At 47.5% G+C, this 22,693-nt stretch overlaps 1 protein-coding gene across 1 annotated transcript; it reads right to left on the bottom strand.

Annotated features, from left to right (window-relative positions):
- Positions 1-1,255: 1,255 nt before the first annotated feature.
- On the bottom strand, positions 1,256-22,038 carry NLRX1 (NLR family member X1). The gene is made up of 9 exons (XM_035139847.3): positions 21,737-22,038; positions 15,681-15,830; positions 14,489-14,570; positions 13,064-13,161; positions 11,354-11,970; positions 9,135-10,555; positions 7,009-7,095; positions 5,045-5,296; positions 1,256-3,971 (listed from the first exon to the last, which is right to left on the bottom strand). The coding sequence occupies exons 2-9, from the start codon at positions 15,802-15,804 to the stop codon at positions 3,653-3,655; spliced, it is 3,000 nt and encodes a 999-aa protein (XP_034995738.3). The 5' UTR covers positions 15,805-15,830; positions 21,737-22,038; the 3' UTR covers positions 1,256-3,652.
- Positions 22,039-22,693: the final 655 nt, after the last annotated feature.

Below are 22,693 nucleotides of genomic sequence, written 5' to 3'. Positions count from 1 at the left end.
CCAGATCTTTAGCTTACAGTTGCTTTATAGCATAGATTAATATTATAATTTCACATTGCTTTGTTTACTTTTACGAATCTTTTAACAAGCAGGGATTAAAAGAATTGCAAGAATCACTTGAATTTTATTTGATTTTAATGAAGAAAGCTTTTAGATCTTTTTACTGCCTGGAGCCCAATACGATTGGGGTGGGGAATTTAAGTTTAAATAAATGGGGCTACTTTCCTACGAATACTTACATGGGAGTAAACCCCACTGAGCAAAGTGGCACTTACTTCTTGAGTGAATGTATGCTCAACAAGTGCAGTCTTGCAAAAGTCTAGCTCAGGGGAACCTTTGGTCCTCCAGATGTTGCCGAACTACAACTCCCAACATCCCTAGCTGTTGGCCACGCTTTCTCGGGCTGATGGGAGTTGTAGTTCAGCAGCATAGAATCATAGAATCATAGAGTTGGAAGAGACCACAAGGGCCATCCAGTCCAACCCCCTGCTGAGCAGGAAACACCATCAAAGCATTCTTGACATATGCCTGTCAAGCCTCTGCTTAAAGACCTCCAAAGAAGGAGACTCCACCACACTCCTTGGTAGCAAATTCCACTGCCGAACAGCTCTTACTGTCAGGAAGTTCTTTCTAATGTTTAGGTGGAATCTTCTTTCTTGTAGTTTGAATCCATTGCTCCGTGTCCGCTTCTCTGGAGCAGCAGAAAACAACCTTTCTCCCTCCTCTATATGACATCCTTTTACATATTTGAACATGGCTATCATATCACCCCTTAACCTTCTCTTCTCCAGGCTAAACATCTGTTTTCCCACACCTGAACTACCTAATCCAGCATCACATTTTCTTCAATGCTCAACCAGATGTTTCCTGAAAACTCATAATACAGACATGAAGACCCACAGTCCTTTTTTTTAAAAAAAAAAATCCTCAGCCAATTCCAAGGTATATTGCCTCTGGCTTTGGAGGCTCTCTGTAGCTTTCATAGCAAAGAGCTGCTGGTTCCTGTCTGCCATAACCTCACCCTTTGAAAAGCTGTTCGGGCCACTAGCCATTCTTGCATCTTGCGGTATTGAGTTCTACCAGCTCTTTATGTGTTGTGCGAAATAGAACTTCCTTTTGTCTGTCTAACCAGCTCTCACCCCATAGCAGCTGGACTCCATACCTGCAGATAAAACAACCGCTCCAACCCCCCGCCCCAAACCTATTTAGAATTTTTTGATGACAGTATCAAAAGAAGACACAGGAACCAGATGTATTCTGTTGAAACAAAGTGCTTTTATTTTTAAGGAGGCACAATGGCGGAACAACTGTGTATAATAATAATAATAATAATTACTAGTTGCTTCCCTCACAGGAAAGCAAACTCAGCACAATTTACAGAAACAAACATAACAAATAAGAGCCCCCCACTCCACAAAAAACCATCTCAGCGCTTTTTCATGTTTTCTGCTTCCACCCCCCAAGGACACAATCCGAACACCAGCCTAGAAGCTTGGCATGAGATGAACAACAGAGCCAAGGCAATTGCTCCTTTTCTGATTCTTCAAAAGAATCAATCCAATTGCTAGGGAGACAGTGGGTGGGAATGATTCACACACTGCAGAGTTATAGGCCAGCCGCAGCAAGCGAAGGGGAGAAGCTCTGGCAGGGCTATGAACTACCAGATTCTACATGCTGCTAGTCCTCGGTGATAAAAACAAACCATTTTAGTCCTTGGCCCCCAAAACAACTGGCGGATTCTATGTGTGAAGTTGTGAATCTTTGAAAAGCTGAGAAGCTGCTCCACTGTGGGGAAAGAAGCATGGCTCATGAGGTATTTGTGTTTAGAATTGATGGCAGAGGTTGGGGAGAAGCAGTGTCACTTGGAAGGCTGTGTTCCTTAAGGCAACACAGAAGCACTTTGATCACACAAAAGCCAGCTTTGCCGGTGCACAGCTCACTGTGGTCCTCAGCTCAGCCTTTCCCTGAAAATCAGCACCTCATATTCATAGTGGGGATGCTGAGAACAGTTTCGTTCAGTCAGAAAGAGGGTTCCTAGCCTCCCACAGCGTCTGTATCTATATGGGTGCACTCAATATCTTATTGGGCTGTTCAGTTTTCTCTTCAAGGCGATCAAGCTCTGGGTAAAAATCAGTTCTGCAGCTTTTTAGCAACACTGCACAGAACAGATTGGCATGTGTCTGTGGAGTCACAAACACAGCTCCCCACCCGCCTGGGAGCAATGTTTTGACTTCTAAATTCTCTTTTGCATTATTGAAGTAAAAACGAAACACCAGTAAGGTAGCAAATAAACATTTAAATGAATATGCATAGATAAAATACATACAGGCCCGGTGCATCCATTTAGGCGGACTAGGCCATTGCCTAGGGCGCCAAAATGGAGGGGGCGCTGCCGAGCCTGCCCCGCAATACCCCCGCGCTGCCGCTGCCCGCCCGCTCACTCCCCGAGGAGCTCACAGCATTGCCTCCACAGGCGGGAGGAGCGCGAGCTCCCCAGCGGCTGCAGCGAGCAAGCGGCGGTAGCGCCCGCAGCTTAAGCCTTCAGCTATGGGCGCTGCTGCCGCCGCCGCCGCCACTCACTCGCCACAGCCGCTGAAGAGCTCAAAGCGTCCCCTCCACAGGCGGGAGGGTGCCGAGCTCCCCCCTTGGCCCGCGCTCCTCCCACCAATGGAGGGGATGCAGGGGCATCAGCGGCGAGCGTGCGTCATGACGCATGCGTCATGACGCATGCACCCAGGGGGCGCCAGAAAGTGTTTTGCTTAGGGCACAAAAAGCCCTAGCACCGCGCCTGAATACATATATACTTTTTTCCCTGTGTATAAGATGCCCTCATGTATAAGACGACCCCTAATTTTTTAAAGACAAAATTAAGAATATTTATTGTTTAGCTTTTTGGGGGGTGGCTGAGGTCACTTCCGCCAATCGCTCACCCACTTGCCCGCCACTGCCGATCGCTTGTCGCAGTCACTGCCGATTGCACATGATGTTGCTGCAGCCGCCAATTGTCTGCCTGCTCGCCGCCACTAACAGCCCACCCGCCCACTTGCCACAGCCGCCAATCGTCTACCCAATTGCCGCAGCCAATCACCAGCAGGCCTTGCCGCAGCCACCAATCACCCGCTGAATCACTGCTGCCAATCGCCTGCTTGCTGCTGCCATTAATCACACGTCCCCCCTCTGCATTCACTATCCATGTATAAGGTGACACCCATTTTTTGCCTCTTTTTTTTTTTTTTAGCAAAAAGCATAGTCTTATACATGAAAAAATACAGTATATATTAAGGCACGCAGTTTATCCGAAATATGAGAGAGATGTGGGAGACGGACCATGGAATCAGAGTTCGAATGGTGGTATTATATCTGTCACATGCATAGTGAAGGTGAAAGGAAGCCAGGCTCCTAAGAACATCAGAAAATCCCTGTCGGAACAGGCCAAAGGTCTGTGTAGCCCAGCATTCTGTATCCTACAACGGCCAATCAGGCAGCTCCAGGAAGCTCACAAGGCAAGGCATGAAGGCAGTCGCTCAACCCGGATGAATCTGCTGTGTAACGGCTTGTTTGTACCCACCCTCAACACTTTCTCCTGGCGTTCTCTTTTCCGAACGGGCACAAGCACACGCTTTTCCCAGGAGTCTCCAGCAGGGGTGGAGCACTAGGAAGTGCCCTGCTGAAGTTCTCCCAGCATCCGCTTGACTTCGTTCTCCACGCGGATGAACTTGGCCTTCTTCCAAGGATTGGCCGTTTCCCGGCGGCTGCACCGCAAGTCCTCCAGGAGCAGGCCGAGGTGCTGCTGCACCCGGTCGCGGTCCCAGACGGGCAAGTTCTTCTGCACCACGTTCAGGATGACGGCCCAGTAGTCGGAGACGTCGGCCCCCATCGTCAGGAAGATGAGCACCTTGATGCCGTCGCGTTCCTTGCGCAGCGCGTGGAGGGCTCGCTTGCCTTCCTCGCTGATCTCGTTGAAGTACAAGCTGGAGGGAAGGAAAGGGGGAAAGCTGAAGCAGGCGGGAAAGGCCTCCGTGCCCAAGAAAAAAACAGCCAATTGGAGGAGCCGCCATGTTGAGGCAATAACCAACGTCGGCAGCGGAATGTGGTGCTAACAGGGAGGAGTTTTAGAATGGGCTGCACCATTTCGGCCCACAAGAGGTAGAGGGGTGGGAGGGAGTCAAGTTTCTGAACAACTATTCATGTTGAAACGTCCCTGCAAATAGAAAGCCAGCTCAGCAGGCAAAGGGCTATAACCTCTCACTTTGAGATATTAGCTTTCTATATGCAGGAAAATGGTAAAAAGCAGAGAAGTATCCAAAAGGAGTGACCCCTCACTTGCAGTCCAAAGTGGTGCAGTCTTTTCTCCCACCCACATGCATGGACCCAGACTTAGGCAGTTAGGTAGAACGCAGATGTGCATCAACCTCTGACAAATTTGGGAGAGGAAATCCCCACCACCATTTAAAAAGTTACACCCACTTTTTTTAAAAAAATTGAAAATTGAAAATTCATGGCACATTTTATTGCAAATTTCTCCTAACATAAATGTTTGTATGCACCTTCATCTAATAAGCACATCTTTGCAAAGCATTTCCCCATAATATAAAGTGTATCGCTATGCTATGTTCATCAGCAGAAATGTTATTTTTAGGCAAACTTCACCATACAATATTAATTTCTCTACACACTGCTCTGCTAGACAGCCACACTGCAAAATTCAGAGAACTCTGGATTTCAAAGAAAGTTGAACAACGTGACTCTTCCAACTCTACGATTCTATAAAGGATGTCTGCATTTCAGCTCATGTACTGTGCCAGAAGGTGCAAATTCAGTAAGTTCACCTTTAAATGAGAACTGAATTGGATGCCTCCCCCATCCCTAGTAATGGACGATGGAAACTAAGATCTTTTGCCCAAGGCATTGGCTGAGCAGACCCTTCAAAATATGGCCCCTGCAGAAAGTCATTAGCTACCCAGGGGCTTATTCCCCTGCCTCTGTGCCTGCGTACATAAGTATATTAAGCTAGGAAGTGGCAGGAAGGGATGCTGAGACTCACTGGACCGTTTCCAGCATGGCGTGCCTCTTGGCCTCCTCCACCAGGGCGAGGGCAGTTGCGTCGGACACCGAATTGTAGGCCACATCGAGTTCCTGCAGGTGCTGGTTTTGCGCCAAGTGCTGGGTGATCACCTCCACGCCCCGGTTCCCCAGCGAGGTGTGCAGCAGCGACAGGTGGGTCAAAGAGGTGTTGCCAGCAAGGCCTTCAGCGAGGTACTGGGCACCCTGCTCTGTCAGAGGGTTGTCCGCCAGCCTGCAAGTTGCAAAAATGAAGAAGAGCAGACAGTGAAAGTTGGGTTAGCCAAGGTTGTGACCCTACAGATAGGGTCCATCAACAGCATTCAGCTGTTTGAGGATGAATAATTGTCACATTTCCTACCCGCGATCTAAAACAGTCATTTTCAAAGTGGGTTTTCCAGAAGTTTTATTTTTTGCCCTAATTTGTTCATCATATATTTATTGTGCAGGCTCTCCGGGCACCTCTGTGACTTTGAAAGGAGAACTCTGGGCATCTCAACTCAAGCACCTTTGGCCCTGGAAATAGTTTCTTCTTAAGTTTTCTAAACCAACAGCAAAACATGCCCCAGTGAAAAGACAGCGGGAGGAGCTGCCCACAGAGGAACAGCTGCTGAAGCTACTGCCTCTCCCTACTCAACCCTACTCAGGTTTGCAATGAAGTCTGACAGGTTTGCATGTAATGGGTAGGCATGCCTTGGAATACGGCCCAGGACTTGCTGCGTGGGAGACACGCAGGAATTCATTGGACGGGAAATCAAGGTTCCCTATAGTCTGCTTCCAAGGACAGATGCAAGGCAGTAGACAGTTTGACAAATCAATACTGTACTGATGAAATTGTCAGAAAACAGCAGTTTGAGACGAGAACATCAGACCAAGCTAGCTCTGTTAAAGAAGTTAAGTCTGCATTCCTCTGCACACTGAGTGGGAAGGCAATCCCAGCAAAAACTCAGTGGTGTTTACTCTGAGTAAACGGGTGTAGGGGTTTCATCCTGGAGTCAAAGAGACAAAGTTGACTAGACACTTGACTTCAGGAGAACCATATGGAGCACCTCCTGCATTTTCTTTAAAAGTTAACAAGAGTAGCCGGTTCAGAGCTGCGGTGAGGGGGCAGCAGAATCTGGCTGCTCTACTGATCCCCCACAATGCACATTGACCCCATGTCCACCTGGGCACTGTGGGAAATTTATTTACTTATTTTATTTAATAAATTTTATTCGCGGCTTGATTGCAGGTTGTTTTTTATTTTTAAAAACCCAAACCCCCAAAACCTCAAATTGAAAGGTGTAGCGGGATGTTGACATCCAGAGTTGGACTGTATCTATCTCAGTTCTATTCTAGAGTAGACTCAATGAAATGAATGCAGGTCCAGGACAAGCACTGGAGACAACAAAACACTTTTTTAAAAAGTATATTGTTTTATAGGTGTGTTTCCTACCGTTATAACAACAACAACAACAACAACCTGATTCTGCAGCTTTTATTTGGATCAGTGGCGTAGTAATAGGGGGGTGCGCCACCCCGGGCAGCAGGCTGGGTGGGGGACAGCAGGATGGACGGAGCTGACCACCTACGACACCCGACACGGCCACCGCCATGGAGAAGCCCCGACTGCCTCACTCCATGGCTTGCTCGTGGGGTTTGCCGCGGTGCATGCCTCCTGTGTACGCATGCTCTGCGTGCCGCACGTCGTGACACGTGCGGCGTGCATCATGGCGCATGCGTCATGACGTGCAGCGCATGCTTTGTGACGGACACCCCGCCCCCCCGGCGGGATGCCTTCAGATTTGCCGCCCCGGGCAGCCAGGCGGCTAGCTACGCCACTGATTTGGATAAGAATTCCTTTCGTTTTGCTCTACCAAACTGTTGGGGGGTGGGTTGGGAGAGATTTAGGGACAGAGCACACCCCCTCCTCTCTGTGGGATTTGCAGTCTCCCTGTTCACACTCACCTTAGGGTGCTCACACCACATTTATCGTGCAACAACAGGTCCCTGATCTCCTTGCATGCTTCTGGCCCCAGGCTGTTGAGCTGCAAGCTGAGGGAAGACACACACACACACACACAAAATCAGTTTGCTTTTTTCCTTCCTCTTTTCCCTTCCTGATCACAGTTTGCCACCCTCTGGTGAAAGGCAAGAATGCATACTCTCCGACATTTCTCCAATGAAAATAGGGATGTCTCATTCCACAATGATAATTTTTACTATTTATACCCTGCCCATCTTTGCGGGTTACCCAAGCCACTCTGGGCAGCTTCCAACATATATAAAAACATAATAAAACATTAAACATTTTTTTAAAAAATATTCCGTATACAGGATTGCCTCCAGACGGCTTGGGGGGGGGGTCGGATAACTCCATACCATCCAACAGTTCTACAATGAAAATCCTAAGGAAAAGTGGGACATTTTGGGATCAAATCAGAAACCAGGATGGCTTCTCTAAATCAGGGCCATCCCTGGAAAATAGGGACACTTGGAGGGTCTGTGATTCAAAGCTTGGAGAAACATCCTTCTTGTGGGCTTTTCCCAGGTGGGCTGATGGAGGAGTAATGGAGCAGTCCCTTCCTCTGCAGCCTGCATTAAATTCCATGCGTTTGCCTGCATGCAATTCCTGGTCACCTGTGGTGACCTTGTGCCGCGAAGACACATTACAACGAACCTGACAAACGGTTAAAAATGCCTAGGACATGGGGCTATATCCAGCTAAGTCTTATTCAGAGTAGACCCGCTGAAAGCAAGGAGGGGTCCTCCATAGCTCAGAGGCAGAGCACATGAAGAAAATCTGCTATTGCCAACTTCTACGATTGCGGGAAGCAAGGGTTGGGAAAGAGCTTTCTTTGCCTGAAACCCTGGCGAGCCTCTGCAAGTCAGAGTAGAAGATACTGTACTGGGCTGGACGGTACAAAGGAACTTCCTATGTTTCGACAACATGAGCTTGTCTTTGTGCAACAGCTTGGCCATGTGAGCTTGTGAACAAAGCGCTAAGCCACTCTGGAACATTCTGGGCGGTATCTAACTCACTCACTCCATCCATGCAAGGATTTATGCTTGAGCAACATGCTTCCCCCCCACTCATGTCCTGCAAAATCAGTTCTAGGCGTCCCTCCAGCCCTTTAGAGCATATATAGGGGAGGATACAGGACATGTGTGGGGAGAGAAGGGCAAGTTCCATTGTGCAAACTTAAATCCTTGCCCTGACATAACAATTTTCCTTAGGGCAACGTTGGAGAGAATCCATAATCCAACCATCTCGGACCCTATGATCAGCAGAGGGGGGATTCTTTGGTGGTGCCAACACTGGGGTGTGCCCAGCTGGTACCGACTCACGGCAGGGCCTTTTTAGTGGTGGTTCCCCAGTTGTGGAATGCCTTCCCTTACTGGGACACCCCTGCCTCCATCATTATTAACTTTCAGGAGGAATCTGAAAACATTCCTGCTTACCCAGGCATTTGGTTGGCTGAAGAATACTGTTCCTGGGTCCTCAATATTATTAGATGGGAATTATATTTCTAACTGTAATTGCTTTAATAATAATAATAATAATAATAATAATAATAATAATAATAATAATAATTTATTATTTATACCCCACCCATCTGGCTGGGTTTCCCCAGCCACTCTGGGCGGCTTCCAACAAAATATTAAAAATACAATAAAACATCAAACATTAAAAATTTCCCTAAACAGGGCTGCCTTCAGATGTCATCTAAAAGTCAGATAGTTGTTTATTCCCTTGACATCTGATGGGAGGGCATTCCATAGGGTGGGCGCCACTACCGAGAAGGCCCTCTGCCTGGTTCCCTGTAACCCCACATCTAGCCGTGAGGGAACCGCTAGAAGGCCTTCGGAGCTGGACCTCAGTGTCTGGGCTGAATGATGGGGGTGGTATCCTTCAGGTATACTGGGCCGAGGCTGTTTAGGGCTTTAAAGGTCAGCAAAGTTTAGTTTAGAAAGTTCTAAACTATGTTAGAATGTTTTTGCTGTGCTTTTGTTTCTAAATTGTCTGTTTGGGTTCCCTGGGGAGGAAAGGCAGGGTGTAAATTCAATCAACCAACCAACCAACCAACACTCACTGGAGTTTTTTGCACCGCAGCAAGACAGGGAAGAGAATCTTCAGGCTGTTGATGTCGAGGTGGCAAGAGGCCAAGTTCAGCTCCTCCACTTCATGACTGGTGGTGCCCACGACAGATGCCACGACGGAGCACTTGAGAGGGGTCATCTTGACAGAGGAGAGGTTGATGGTCCTCAAGGACTGGACGGCCTCAGCTGTGAAGCGCTCATTCTGGAACTCGTGCAAGAAGAAGAGGTAGTCCATGAGTTCGGACGGTGGCAAGCCCTTGCGGCTGTTGCGGATGACCGTCTTCTTCATGGCCTTGGCGATCTCAAAGGCTGCCAGGTTCTTGATGGAGCAGCCGAGCTGGTCCAGGATGGCCCGGTTGCGCCGTGAGAGCAGCCCTCCCATGAAGATGGGGAAGAGCTCGAAGACCTCATCGTCTGAAGCCTCGTCTGGGTGGCGCATGGGACCTTCCACCCCGAGGATGCTGAAGTTGATCTGGTCCAACACATCGTCATTGAAGTAGTCCTCCTCCTTGAACATCTCCACCGCCATGGTGCTGGCGATGGTGTCGCGGTCCTTGCTGGTGAACCGGCCAAAGTAGCGGGGGAAGACCTTGATGAGGCTGAAGAGCACCGGCAGGATGCGGAGAGGCAAGACCTTGGAGAGGATGCTGAGGACCACTGCCACATCTTCGCTCACCTTGCCAATGATCTCGGAGACCTCCTTGCCCACCCGTTGCCCCAGGGTCTTCTTCTCGCCCAGGACCACGTAGAGGGCTGCCAGGTACTCCTGCATGGCAGGGATGGTGAAGACAAAGGTGTGCTCCTTGCCTGACTGCACGCTGGGCGTCAGGAAGAAGCGGAAGACGTCTCTGCGGAAAACGTTCAGGAGGTTGAGCTCACTCTCCGTCTTCGTCTCCATCTCAAAGCAGCGGTGCAGGTCCTCTTCCGAGAAGGAGGTCTGCCGGGACATCACCCCCTTGTAGGCCAGCTTGCCCACTGTTTTGGACACATATTTCATCATGGAGATGTCAGAGGGGTCCGTGCTGTCCAGCACCTCCCCACTGAAGTTGAGCCGCAGGAAACTGGTGTAGATCCCAGTGAGGGTTTGTGTGGGGGGCACCGACTTGGTGAAGTAAAGGAAGTGCAACGTGGTGCACACTAGCCAGCAGTAGGATGGCAGGAAGCAGGCGGCTGCAATCTGGTTGTGCCGCTCCAAGTTCCTAGAAAGCATCTCCACCAAGTTGTCCTGCTCGTTCGCTTCCTCTGCCGTTGGAGGGCCAGAGGCCCCGAGGCACTCAGGCCTACGCAGGCGCAAATGGAAGTAGAGCTTCTGGAGGTTGATGTCGGAGAAGCCACAGACCTCGACGTAGCGGCCCACAAACTTGCTGGGGATGCGGCGCACTGCCGAGGGCCGTGTGGTGACAATGATGCTTGCCTGGAGAGACAGGAGACATGGGTTGGTCAATGAAATCCAAGGTCAGAACACAAGACATAGAGCCTAGGGAGCTACCTTATACCAAGGCAGAACACTCTTCCATCTAGCTCAGTATTGTTGACACTGACTATCAATTGAGAACGTAACGATAGTTTTCTACCCCTGGGTTCTGAGTCAGACCATTGGTCTATCCAGCTCAGTATTGTCTATGCCAAAGAATGGGGAACCTCTGGCACTCCAAATGTGTAGGACTTCAACTTCCAGCTGCCTTGGCCACCAGCATGGTCAATGGTCAGGGATGAAGGTAGTTGGAGTTTGACAACATATGGAGGGCCACAAGCTCCTCAGCTGTATTTTAATTTAATGGACCACCATTAAATGAGTTTTTGTTTGCTGGAGGTGACTGCATTCTGCTGCTGATTCTCTCTCTAAGCATCTACCATTTGTGGATCTCAAGGGAAAGAGGCGAGCGGTCTCACTCAGGGAGCCACCCGTTCCACCAGCATGAAAGATGGGAAGCTGAGCTCAATCCATCAGCTTTGCCGAAGGCATCAAACCCCATCAGATACCTCCTGCCTCTGAACTGTGCCAGCCAGTCATTATAAGAACAATTCTTTAAGTAAGAATTGGTGCCTGAGTTTGAGTCCCCCCTCCCTCCCTATCCCATTTTCTGTGTGTGTTGTGTATGTTTTAGATTGTAAGCTCGCCGGCAGGGCCTGTCTTGTTTAATTGACACTCTGGGAACCTTTTGGGTGGAACAGCAGGTTCAAAGGCTCTAAATACATAAAGAACACAAACCTCTGGCATCATGTATTTCCTCAGCAGGTTGACCACAATGGCGGACGGAGGAATAGGCTCGTTGGGGTCGCAACAGAGTTCTGTGTGCGCCAGGCGGAAGTCTAGATTGAGGCGGTCCAGGCCATTGAGGATGAAGAGCACCTTGAGGTGGGTGGAGCCCAACGCGGGCACCAGCTCCCGGAGGTGAAGGTATTTCTTGGTGATCATGCGCCGCAAGGAGATGGGTGCACTGCCCTGGGAAAGGTCCTCACAGGAGAATGGGATGAGCAGCTCGAAGCGCGGGAGGCGGCCGTGACACCAGTCCATCACCATCTTCTTGATAAGGGTGCTCTTCCCAGTGCCCACCGTGCCATAGAGGACCACGTTCTTCACCTGATTCCCGCAGGCGTCTACGTCAAAGAGGTTTGGGAGCCCAATGGTGTGGCTACATGAGGCCTGCAGCTGGTTCTGGATGGTCATCTCAGGAGAAGGCTTCAGGATCTCCTCCAGGGAGCTCTCCCGGATCACGGGGTCCACGTGGGTTGTGTCTAGTGAGAACGACGGGCCAAACTGACGCTCCTCGTTTGGCTGCTGGCGGAACCAGTCAGAGAGGTTTTTGCGGTGTTTCTGGATGGCTTCTGCGGAGGAAAAAAGTGAGAGTTAGGGCTCCTGGGCGACCTATTTATTGCACATTGGTTCCAATTTGCTAGCACAACACTTATAGAGAGGTTGGATTAGATCCAGGGTTTGTTGAGCATTCATTTCGATTTGTTTGCAGAGAGGTTGCACATTTGCAGGGAGGTTGCTCCTGCATTCATCCTGATTTGCTTGCGGGATGTTTACACATCCTCCCCGTTAGCCAGAAACAATGTCAATGCAGGTAAGCACACAGTTTGCTCCTTTGCTGGAGCAAGCCACGTTCCTATTTGCTCATGCAGGAAAAAGCAGTTTCCACTGGAAAACTGTATGTTCAAAGGGCTGTTTGAAAGCCGTTTCCCAAAGAGCCCTGCACTGCTTTTTAAACCTCCAATTTTCAGGGGATTAAGAAGCAGCGCAATGATGTTAGGGGAAAGACTTTCAATCAGCTCTTTGCTAACATTCCTCCACTGCTCTTTTCTGATTTTTGGAGGTTCAAAGAGTAGCATTGGGATGTCCGAAAGTCCTTTGTAAATATCCCTTTGCTGCTCCTTAACTTCAAAGAATCTGTGAACCAAAGGATCACCATAAGATGTTTACAAAAGGCTGTTTGAAAGCCCTGCACTGTGCTTTGAAGTCCTGACAACTGGGGCTTCAAAGCACAGCATCACTTGACATAACTATGGCATCCCTAGTCATTTGTCAGAACCAACCTGTCAGGGGTTGGAGAGATTAAGATCTGCCCCCGCCCCAAGCCAGAAAAGGCTCTCCATCCCAGCTTTCAAGCATCCCTTCTTATTAATCAGAAATAGAAACCTGCTTTTAAAAATTAAAAATAACCAAAGCTAAGGTTCCCAAGCTGCTCATGTCTACACCTCGATATCAAATTGCACGTTTGAATGTAATTGCAGAATTGCATAAATCTCTTGAGCACGGCTAATAAGAGAAAACCCTGAAGGATTTTCGCCCAGACCCCAATGGCAGTGGTAGGCATGTCCCACTCCACCCCCACCAGGCAATCTAGTTGTGTTCCCTGGTCCAGATTAGTGATCAGCAGCAGCATCGCTCCTTGGAAACATAAAAGAGTGGATTTACCAGAGGTGGGCACATTCTTCAGTGCTGGCTGGCTTGGTCTGGGCGAGGTTGGCTGAGATGGGAACCCCTGGGCTCCCCCCACATGACAGACAAAGTCCCTGTAAGAGAGAGAGGAAAGAAAATGTGAGGTATTTGGCCCCAGGTGGCTAAGAAAAAGGGAACCCCTATCAGGCTGGCAGCTCTGTTTTTTGCAATATGCATTCCAGAGCTTGAAAAAAACAAACAAAAACGTATTCAGTTGTTTCCAGAAAGAACAGACTGTGGGCAGCTTCCTATGTCTGGATAGAGAGACAGACAGGCAGGCAGACAGACAGACAGACAGATCTTCAACATAAATTTATGGCTAGCAAAGTAGCAAGAGATGATGAAAATACTGTAAATATGGAGGAAGGCAGATACAGTCGTACCTTGGAAGTCAAACGGAATCTGTTCTGGAAGTCTGTTCGACTTCCAAAACGTTCGAAAACCAAAGCACAGCTTCTGATTGGCTGTAGGAAGCTCCTGCAGCCAATCAGAAGCTGCAGAAGCCCCGCCGGACATTCGGCTTCTGAAAGAATGTTCGAAAAATGGAACACTCACTTCTGGTTTTCGATTGTTCGGGAGCTGGAAAGCTCGACTCCCAAGGCAAGGTATGACTGTATAAAAGTAATATAACACTTCTGAATGTTCAAAAAGGCTTCCCTTGCATTGTCTCAGTGGTTCCCAATTGGTGGTCCGTGGACTCCAGGGGTCCACATCACCCATCCAGGGGGTCCATGGCTCATACTCATCAACTGACCAGGGCACCCCATTTTTGGACACCCCAAAAGGTGTGAGGTGATGGCCATGTTTTGAACGAGATTGTAGCACCCCAAACTGCACATTTCTTGGGCACCGTGCTCTCACATCACTGGGACATATTGGAGGGTATGGTGGCACCATTCACATAACAAAAACTACCGCAGAGGTACCGACATTTTCAAAAGTAGGGGGTTCGTGGGTTGGCTTTTGAAAAACAGGGGGTCTACAATACTTTGCCAATTGGGAACCACTTCTTTATCTAATCAAGGAAGGGGTGGCTAACCAGATGTTGTTGGACTCTAACTCTAACCAGCCCCAGAAGCCAGATTGGCCAATGGTCAAGGACCCTGGCCATTGTAGTCCAACCAAAGAGGGCCCCTTTGTACAGCAGGCTAGCCTCTGCACCCATTCACGCACTTCTCTCTAACCTCCATCCAGAAAAGTGAGAGGCATTCTCAGAGATCAAGGACACCTTCCAACCAGTCAAAAACACTTATATGCATAGTAGGGCATATAAGGGGTGTGACCTGATTAAAGTTCCAATGGCCGGATAGAGAAGGCTGGAGGGCTGCATTTGGACCCTGGGCTTGTGGTTCCCCACTCGTATTCTAGGTTGCCAAGCGTTCAGAGCCCCAGCATCCTTACCTGACAGGAGATGCTGATCTTAAGAAGAACAAGGTCCGGTCCACGTGCAGGATCCTCTTGAGGACCAGGCGATTCCCAGCGCCTTCAAGGAGAGATTCCAGGACAAAGTTATTACAGCAGTGGTTTATGTCATATTATTTACACATTATTACTTATTATTTACCCATTATAAGCGTAACTTGAGAAACAAAGCTACAGAACCACGCGTAAAGTAGCTGGATCCAGACTAAATCAGCTGAACTTTGTTCTCTTAGCTGAAATGAGTGGGTTGTTGATTTCAATGGGACCCAAGTTCGGTCCCATCTTATGTGTAAAATCAAAAGCATGTTTCTAGTCCTTAGGAATATGGAAGGAGGAAGGTCTCTGCCCCAAGGAGCATGCACTTGGGCTTAATTTCAGTGGCAGATGAGGCTGAAGGGGACATGTTAAAGGCTTCACAGGTGAGCTATAAGGAAAGCCTTAAAGGAAAAGTAGGGAGAGGGAAGGCTCAAGTTTAGTTTTTCTGCTTCTAATTTTTCCAGTCTAAAATTCAGTTCTCTAAATTTCCATATCAGCTTGCATTAAAAAAAAAGTTGACATGAAAATTCATCAGCATCTTAGTGTAAATTTTTCTCCTAATATACATATTTTGATGCAATATTACCTAATACATTAATTATTTTTTACAGTTATGCATCACTTTTTAAACCTTAGTGTCTCAAAGCGTCTTACAGAATAAAAATAGGAACAACAAAAAGCGTTAAAACCAAATATAAAAACAGCAATAAAAGAAGACTCCAAAGTGCAGATCTATCTACTGGTATCTACTATCTATCTATCTATCTATCTATCTATCTATCTATCTATCTATCTATCACAAAAACCCACTTAAAAGGATGAGTGGAATATAAAGATCACAAACATAACCAGCTACCCTCCAAATTAAGGTTCAAAGGAGTGAGCAAATTATTTTTAAAAAATATATGGCAACTAAAAACAGACAATAATGGTGCCAGGTGCGTTTCTCTGGGGAAAGCGTTCCGCAAAAGGAGAGCCATCACCTCTGCACCCCCTAGGCATTGAGAGAGGGACTTTTTAAGGATAAGGAGCAGGAAGGAAAGCCCAGAGAACAAATGTGCTCAGAGGTACTCTTACTACTCCAGCCATTTCCAGACTCTGAAAGCAGGGCCCTGGAGATTGAACTCTGCCTTACCTAGCGCCGAGTCCAGGTGCATCGCGGAAGCTACAACGCCTCTGCCAGCCTTCTGCTTGGGCTCTATTTGCTTCAGCCTGCTCCAGCTGCTCCCTGCCTGGCACGGCCATCTCCTGAATGGCATGGTGGCAGCAGGAACTTGCCTTTCAACTGGAAGACACATGTAAAAAGGTCAGAAAGCAGAGCTGGAATTTCCACACACACACACACACACACACACACACACACACACACACAGTCCCCCAGAATCTGATAAGCAAGATGGGGGTAGACCATTTGCAGTTGTTTACAGTCATCAACAGCTATCAGTCAGTCAATCACCCATTTCCACCACCCTTCTGAGTGATACCCCTCCCCACCCTTTCCCTACATAAGCGCCTGGGGACTTCTGCTTCAGTGTATCTGAAGAAGTGTGCATGCACACGAAAGCTCATACCAAAATAAAAACTTAGTTGGTCTTTAAGGTGCTGCTGGAAGGAATTTTTTTTATTTTGTTTCGACATTTAGTCCCAGTAACCTTATGTGCGCTTTCTTGAGAGCAAATCCCACTAAAACGAACTTTTCAGGAAACGTGCATCAGACCAAGCTACATATTGTCATTCTGGGAGACCCCCAATTTGATGAGCTTCACCTGTTGACTTCTGCCTGCTGCCTACATGTATGTAAAAGTTTCATGCAGCCGTACAAGGGGCAACACTAGCTGTGCAAATAAGGAGGGGAGAAGAAAGAGAGAAAGGCCTTTGGAAGGAAGGGGAAAACAGAGGAGAGAAGAGGACCTGGAAAGAAGGTGAATAGAAGAGGGGGCCCTTTTTGTAAAATTCACACATGCACCTTGGGGGCGAATTAGCAGGTCTTCCTCGCTTCATTCTCTGCCATCTCCAGTGGCTGCACATCATCACAATGCCAGCCTGTTTGTGGCTCTGCTCTGTGCCTTTCCGCTGTCACTGAAAGCCAGCTGAAATGATAATCCAGTGTCCTCCTCTTCCTCCTCCCTCTCCCTTTAAAGCAGCAGGCCTCACTCAAGGACTTCACCAAGCCAGCAAAGACTGACACATTTACAGCCGGCTTTGCCGCAGAGGCCTCGCCTGGAACTTGCCAGGCTGGGCACAGAAGGGCTCTTAGCAATTCCTGGTGCAGAGGCCAGCTCAGAACACTGTGCCATTAGAAAGCGGGGGGGGGGGGCGTTCTGAGGCGAAGCAGCTTAAACGTTGCTCTCAGAATTCATGGTACAAATCAGTCACAAATAAGCAAAAGAGGGAGAAAGAAGGCATGCATTCTCCCCCAAGGAAATGCATGCAAAAATGGGCTCAATTTTGCAGGACCTGCTGCATCCCTATGTGCATCCAGGGGTTTGCAACTGATCAGGAATAAATCAGCTTGGCCTTCTCTTGTGCTTTTAACGGTAGCTTTTATGTGCGGAAATCGATAGGCAGGAAAAATACAATTGCTGTACAACCACCTCCTGCTAAAGGGAAAACTTCAATGGACACCTGAGAAGCTAAAACAAATGCACATGCTGGCAGCCCTGTGGCTATAGCTCAGGTGCTTAGCTGGTAACAGAAACCTAGAGACTGCAGGGCTCAGCCACTGCATCTTAAATCCAGCTACAGAGTCTGGAATCTTGGCTAAAGTTATGCAGCTGAGTCCATCATGGCAGGCACCAAAGAGTTAAGATGAGAGGCTCTAAAGCAGGCATCCCCAAACTTCGGCCCTCCAGATGTTTTGGACTACAATTCCCATCTTCCCCGACCACTGGTCCTGTTAGCTGGGGATCATGGGAGTTGTAGGCCAAAACATCTGGAGGGCCGCAGTTTGGGGATGCCTGCTCTAAAGCATCAGAGAGTGTGCCTGTTCACACCTGTCATTACCTGTAAATCCAGGTCTGTCTCTAAGGAATTGTGTCTGCTGCTGTTCTTTGGTTCCCTTGAGATGTGTGTGTTTTCAAATTGAACATGTGAGCTGAGAAGTTTGGTGCTGAGCAAGGCAAGGCAAACAGCAAGGGGAGAGGGGCAAGTAAGTTGTTGTTCCTCAGTCCAGGTGAACAACACACACAAGCAAATTCGGATGAATGTTCATTGTTGCACAACCCCTCTGCAAACAAATCAGGATGGATGTGCAATAAAGACCACACATAACCACTGCACATACTTTGTTCAAACAAATGATGAATGCTGAATAAATCTGAAGGAGCCTCTCATTTTTAATGCTGGGGTCTATTGCTACTGCTTCATTTAATCTTTGACTTTCCTTTTTTGTTCCAATAAATTTGTTTTATTGTAGATTTGCTTTACTACAAGTGTTTGAAAAGCGGGGTATACAAAGCTTTAACATGAAATTAATCTAAAGCTATTGGTTCATTTCTAAAGGAGAGATACTGGGGTTCAGACTTCTGGGAGCTACATTTTCGGCGTAGGTTTGGTTTCTGGTGCATGAAGAGGAAAATTAACTCTGTACATGCTCAGGAGCCTTCGGGTATCCTGATCAAACATTTGTTGTACAGTGGAACCTCGGTTTACGCCTACCTCTTTTGATAGTATTCCGAGGAAATTACTATGGGATAAACTTGCCTGTTGGGGAATAGATAGAAGGCTTCTGTGGCTTATCGATTAACCCCTGCTGGAGACCTAACGAACCCAGTGCCAGTAAATAAGGGAGTACGCCAGGGCTGTAGTTTAGCGCCACTTCTTTTTAACTTATTTATCAGCGATTAGAGGAACCCATTAGCCGACTCACAAAAATTTATCCACGCCCCTCGTATAGCAGATTATCGTTGTCCTTTACTTCTCTACGCAGATGATGCGGTGCTACTCTCTTACTCCAGAGTGGGTTTAAGGAGGGCACTAAAGATTTTTGTGACTTATTGCCATCTTAATCATCTGTCTATCAACCACACCAAGTCCAAGGAGATATTTTCAAGGAGTCGAAAACTTTATACATGGAAACTGGAGGGCACGAAAATCGAACAAGTACATAAATTTAAATATTTAGGAATTTATTTTCAATATAATTTAGGGTGGAAAGCGCAAGTTGAATACCTTCAAAACAAGACAAAAGCCCTATCGCACTCCCTCCTCCGTTTTTTCTATTCTGAGGGGGCCTTATTCATCCCTGCGGCCTTGAAAGTGTATAGCATCAAAGTGATAGCCACAATGGCCTATGCTGCACCTTTATGGGCGGCCTTTGCAAATCTCTCACCTTTAGAGTCGCTTCAAAGCCAATTCTTACGCCGACTTCTAAAATTACCAACATGCGTAAGCAATGCGGCTATTCGCTTAGAAATGAAGATCCCCTCAGTGGAGTTAGTTTTATGGAGGCGAGTTTTGATTTATTGGATATCCCTATGGCATAAACTCCCGAACCACTATCTCATTCAATGCATGAGGCGGGATGACTTCACAAATTTGTGGTCAGGAAAAATCCATGCCAAATTGCTGTCCTATGAGATCTCGCCCACTGAATTGCTCAAACTGGATCTAAATGCGGCAAAAAGGTGTATAAATCAAAGGCTGGATGATGCGGAGCTATACCAAAATTTCTTAGCTGGTGGTGGAGTATGCTCGCCGTTAAATTTCGGCATAACCCCTATTTACTGTGCTCCGTCCTATTTAACATCGCTTACGGCCGCGTCTCACCAATATGCCTTCATTAAAGCTAGGTTCAATGTTTTTCCAACAAACGTGCTGAGACATAGATTTACTAAGGGCCAAGTCTCTTCAATGTGTGCTTGTGAAATTAAAACATCTGAATCTCTACATCATGTTATGTTTATCTGCCCTATGTACAGTTCGGCTCGTGCTAGTATACTAAATTTCATAATCCAGCCTATGGCTGACAAACCAGTTGACCTACAGCTTGCTTGGGTTCTTCAAGATGTGGATCCTTATATTACTCTACACAGGTTGCTAAATTCCTAACAGCCGTCCTCTCGTACAAGAGACGGAATGGAATGTTAGATTATTTATACTGTAGTTATAAGAATTTTCTATAATGACATCAGATATTGATTTTAGCGTAGTGCCTAAATTTTTAATCATAATCTTAAACTTTTCTTTTTTAATTGTTAATATTTGTCCTTGTGAGCTGTGAATTGTGTTATATTATTTGTGGCTTGAACGAGTCTGCTGTTTTATTTGATTTATTTTGTTGTGTTGTGTTTTATGATGGGCGTAAAGCCGAATAAACATCCTGACTATCACGCCTACCTCCGTTTATGAACGCCTCCGTTTACGAACGCCGCGGACCCGGAAGTGTTTACATCCGGGTTCTGCAGCACTCGGATGCGCAGAAGCGATCTGCACAGCGCGTGCGTGCACAGAAGTGCTCTATCGGCACTTCACGCATGCGCAGAAGTTCTCTATCGGCGCTTCGCGCACGCGCAGAAGCATGCCTTCGGCGAGCGAACGCCTCCGTGGAACGGATTGCGTTCGCAAACCAAGGTACCACTGTAGATATATAGATATAGGTATAATAAAAAATTCTGGAACTCTGATCAAACAATGAACTCTGTCATGCTGGATTGAGTCCCAGTTCAGATTCAGCCCAGCTTCCAGCACTCCCCACCCATCTCAAAGTTAGCAGAGAGATTGACCAAAGAGTGATACATCTGAATGGCAATTAAAAGCGAAATACTGATGCAACACATTTGTAACTCACTTTCCTTGAAATTTCAGTTACCGTAGGTAGAACATTTGTGTTCTTTTAAAATTTTAAAGTTCAGAACCTTTCTGTGCAATTTGCAATCGGTTAACAGTGGAAACAGTTTAATGTGTATCACAAAATGGGGCCGGTGATCCTTAATAGCTTGGGATTGCTCTCTAGCCTTGGAAATGAATGAACTCTGGCCATTCAATGCTAGCACAAACAAGAAGTTATAGCAACACTTCGGCAAGACTCTGGGGGTCCCCCTATCTCCATGGGGCTGTCACCTACCCCTGCAATTCCCCATAACGATAATGGCCTGAAGAAATTGGGTGCTCAGAGAATATAGCCAAGGTGTTTGAGCTGATCTTAAATATTGCAATATGGAGTGATTTGTTAATCTCTAGGAATATAGGGTAGCTAGCTTTTTAGCTACCTTGCACCTCCCTCTACTCTTGGGAGAAAAAAAATGACAGGATTATACCATATTGTACCATATATATTTTTGTTTTGTTGTCTGTGGCCGTTTCCAGGCTCTTGCTATCTTTTAACGAAATTCAATCACATACCGGCAAATTCAGCTTGGGCAATTCAAGATAATTTGAATTATTTTGCACCTCCCTCTACTCTTGGGAGAGAAAAAACTGACAGGATTATACCATATATATATATATTTGTTTTGTTGTCTATGGGCGTTTCCAGGCTCTTGCTATCTTTTGACGAAATTCAATCACACACCGGCAAATTCAGCTTGGGCAATTCAAGATAATTTGGTGCTTTTGCGCAACAAACCTGCCCCCCTCCCCCCAACCCGCTCCAGACTTTTTGCAATAAGAAAAGTGACAGAGAAATGCAAAGGAAAACGTGAGACAACATTTGCTCGAAGCAACATCATATAACCTCCCAGGAAACATAGGAGACAACTCCTGGGGTCAGAGGGCCCTTTGCTTCCCCCTAAAATATTTGAGGGGGCCTGCCCCCCCCCGTAGTTGATGGGCATTGCCATTAAAATTGTGCCTGTGCTCCATTTTTTATGATCAGTTATGGGGGGCGGGGCTTACCCCCAATATTTTATTTATGTTGGCACCTCTGCCAGGAAACAAATCAGAATGAATAGTGAACGAACAGCTGACACCTTCCAGCTTCCCCTAAAACTTTGTGAAGCAAACCAGAACATATGCTCAATGGACAGATTGTCTGGGACACACCTGCCCTGATCCCCCCTGAGCCCCTACCAAGGAAAACTCGAAGGGAATCGGGGCAGCTGGGATAACTTTACTGCTTCCCTTGCCAACCCTCCTTCCCTTGTGCTCCTTCCCCGCTGCTACAACCACCAAAGTCCTACGAGAAGAGCAAGAAAGCGGCTCAAAGTTGGCGCTGTGTTGACGTGACCCCCCCTGACCTCCCGCGAAATTTACCTCCGGCGAAGGATCTTCCGAGCGGATGGCCGATGCAGCCGTGCCCTTTGTTCCATTAGGGTCTTTCTGTCGTCTGCCGTGTGTCTGTTGTGTTGGTCTGCTTTTTTCAATAGGCCTCTGGGAGGTTCGTGTTGCATTCAGAACAAGCTTCTCTTCCCCTCTCCGGCGGTTTATTTTTGTCTCCGTGAAGGCTCCTGCCCTCCTGTCAGTTTATTTGCAGCCGTAACTTCCTGCAGAGAAAGCCCTTCCCACTTGGCCTTACAAACTGCCTCTCTCACAGCTGGCAGAGCTTCCAAAACGGGGGAAGGAAAAAAAAACAAACCAGGGAGGGGAAGATTGAGCAGAGAAGGCGAGCAAGATAGGCGCTGGATTACCACAGAGTGCATTTGTGTGCGTTTTATGGCACACGCAGAACGGCTTGCTTCCTGCCCCCGCTGGATTTGCTTCAGATGCAGCCGCCTCTATGCAGAATTGCGTAAACGTGGAGATATCTACTCTCCTGTGACTCTGCATCCCCTTTGCTGGAAACAAGCCCCTGTGGGATTTCTGCCTGTCCTAAACCTTCTCGAGATGTGCAAGACATGCTGCTGAGGTGTGGGAAGCCATTGGCAACCCTCTGCTTATTTCCTGGGTGTTACATCAAGGCTCAGCTGCAAAACCTGCTTGCAAAGAACCCTGGAATGTGAGAAGCAATGCTAAACAGGAGTGTCCCTCTGAGCATGGGCAGAGTGCTAGTTTCTGCCCTGAATATGGAGGTTCTGTTCTCTGCACACTAATACTAAATGGCTGTTGCTCAGTCTGAGTAGCCGCCTCTGTCTAGCACAGCTAGAGAGGAGAGGAGAGGCCTTGGGAAAACAGAAAGAACGACACGGCAGATTTTAATTTCAGTTGCATTTTTTGTGGAATGGTGATTGAAACAGGAACATAGAAAGCTACCTTATCCCCAGCCAGATCCTT

Source organism: Zootoca vivipara, chromosome 14, assembly GCF_965207765.1.
Source record: "Zootoca vivipara chromosome 14, rZooViv2.hap1.1, whole genome shotgun sequence".
In the NCBI taxonomy this organism is placed as follows: Eukaryota; Metazoa; Chordata; class Lepidosauria; order Squamata; family Lacertidae; genus Zootoca; species Zootoca vivipara.
This window is presented reverse-complemented; position numbering and strand designations above follow the sequence as displayed.

What these genes read in the sequence shown, in the direction of transcription:
- NLRX1 (XM_035139847.3), bottom strand. Translation starts at nt 15,804, where the DNA reads ATGCCATTCAGGAGATGGCCGTGCCAGGCAGGGAGCAGCTGGAGCAGG. An exon ending in TGTGGTGTGAGCACCCTAAG is followed by an intron (nt 5,297 to 7,008) that starts GTGAGTGTGAAC and finishes TGCAACTTGCAG; the next exon opens with GCTGGCGGACAACCCTCTGA. An exon ending in GCCATGCTGGAAACGGTCCA is followed by an intron (nt 3,972 to 5,044) that starts GTGAGTCTCAGC and finishes CCTTCCCTCCAG; the next exon opens with CTTGTACTTCAACGAGATCA.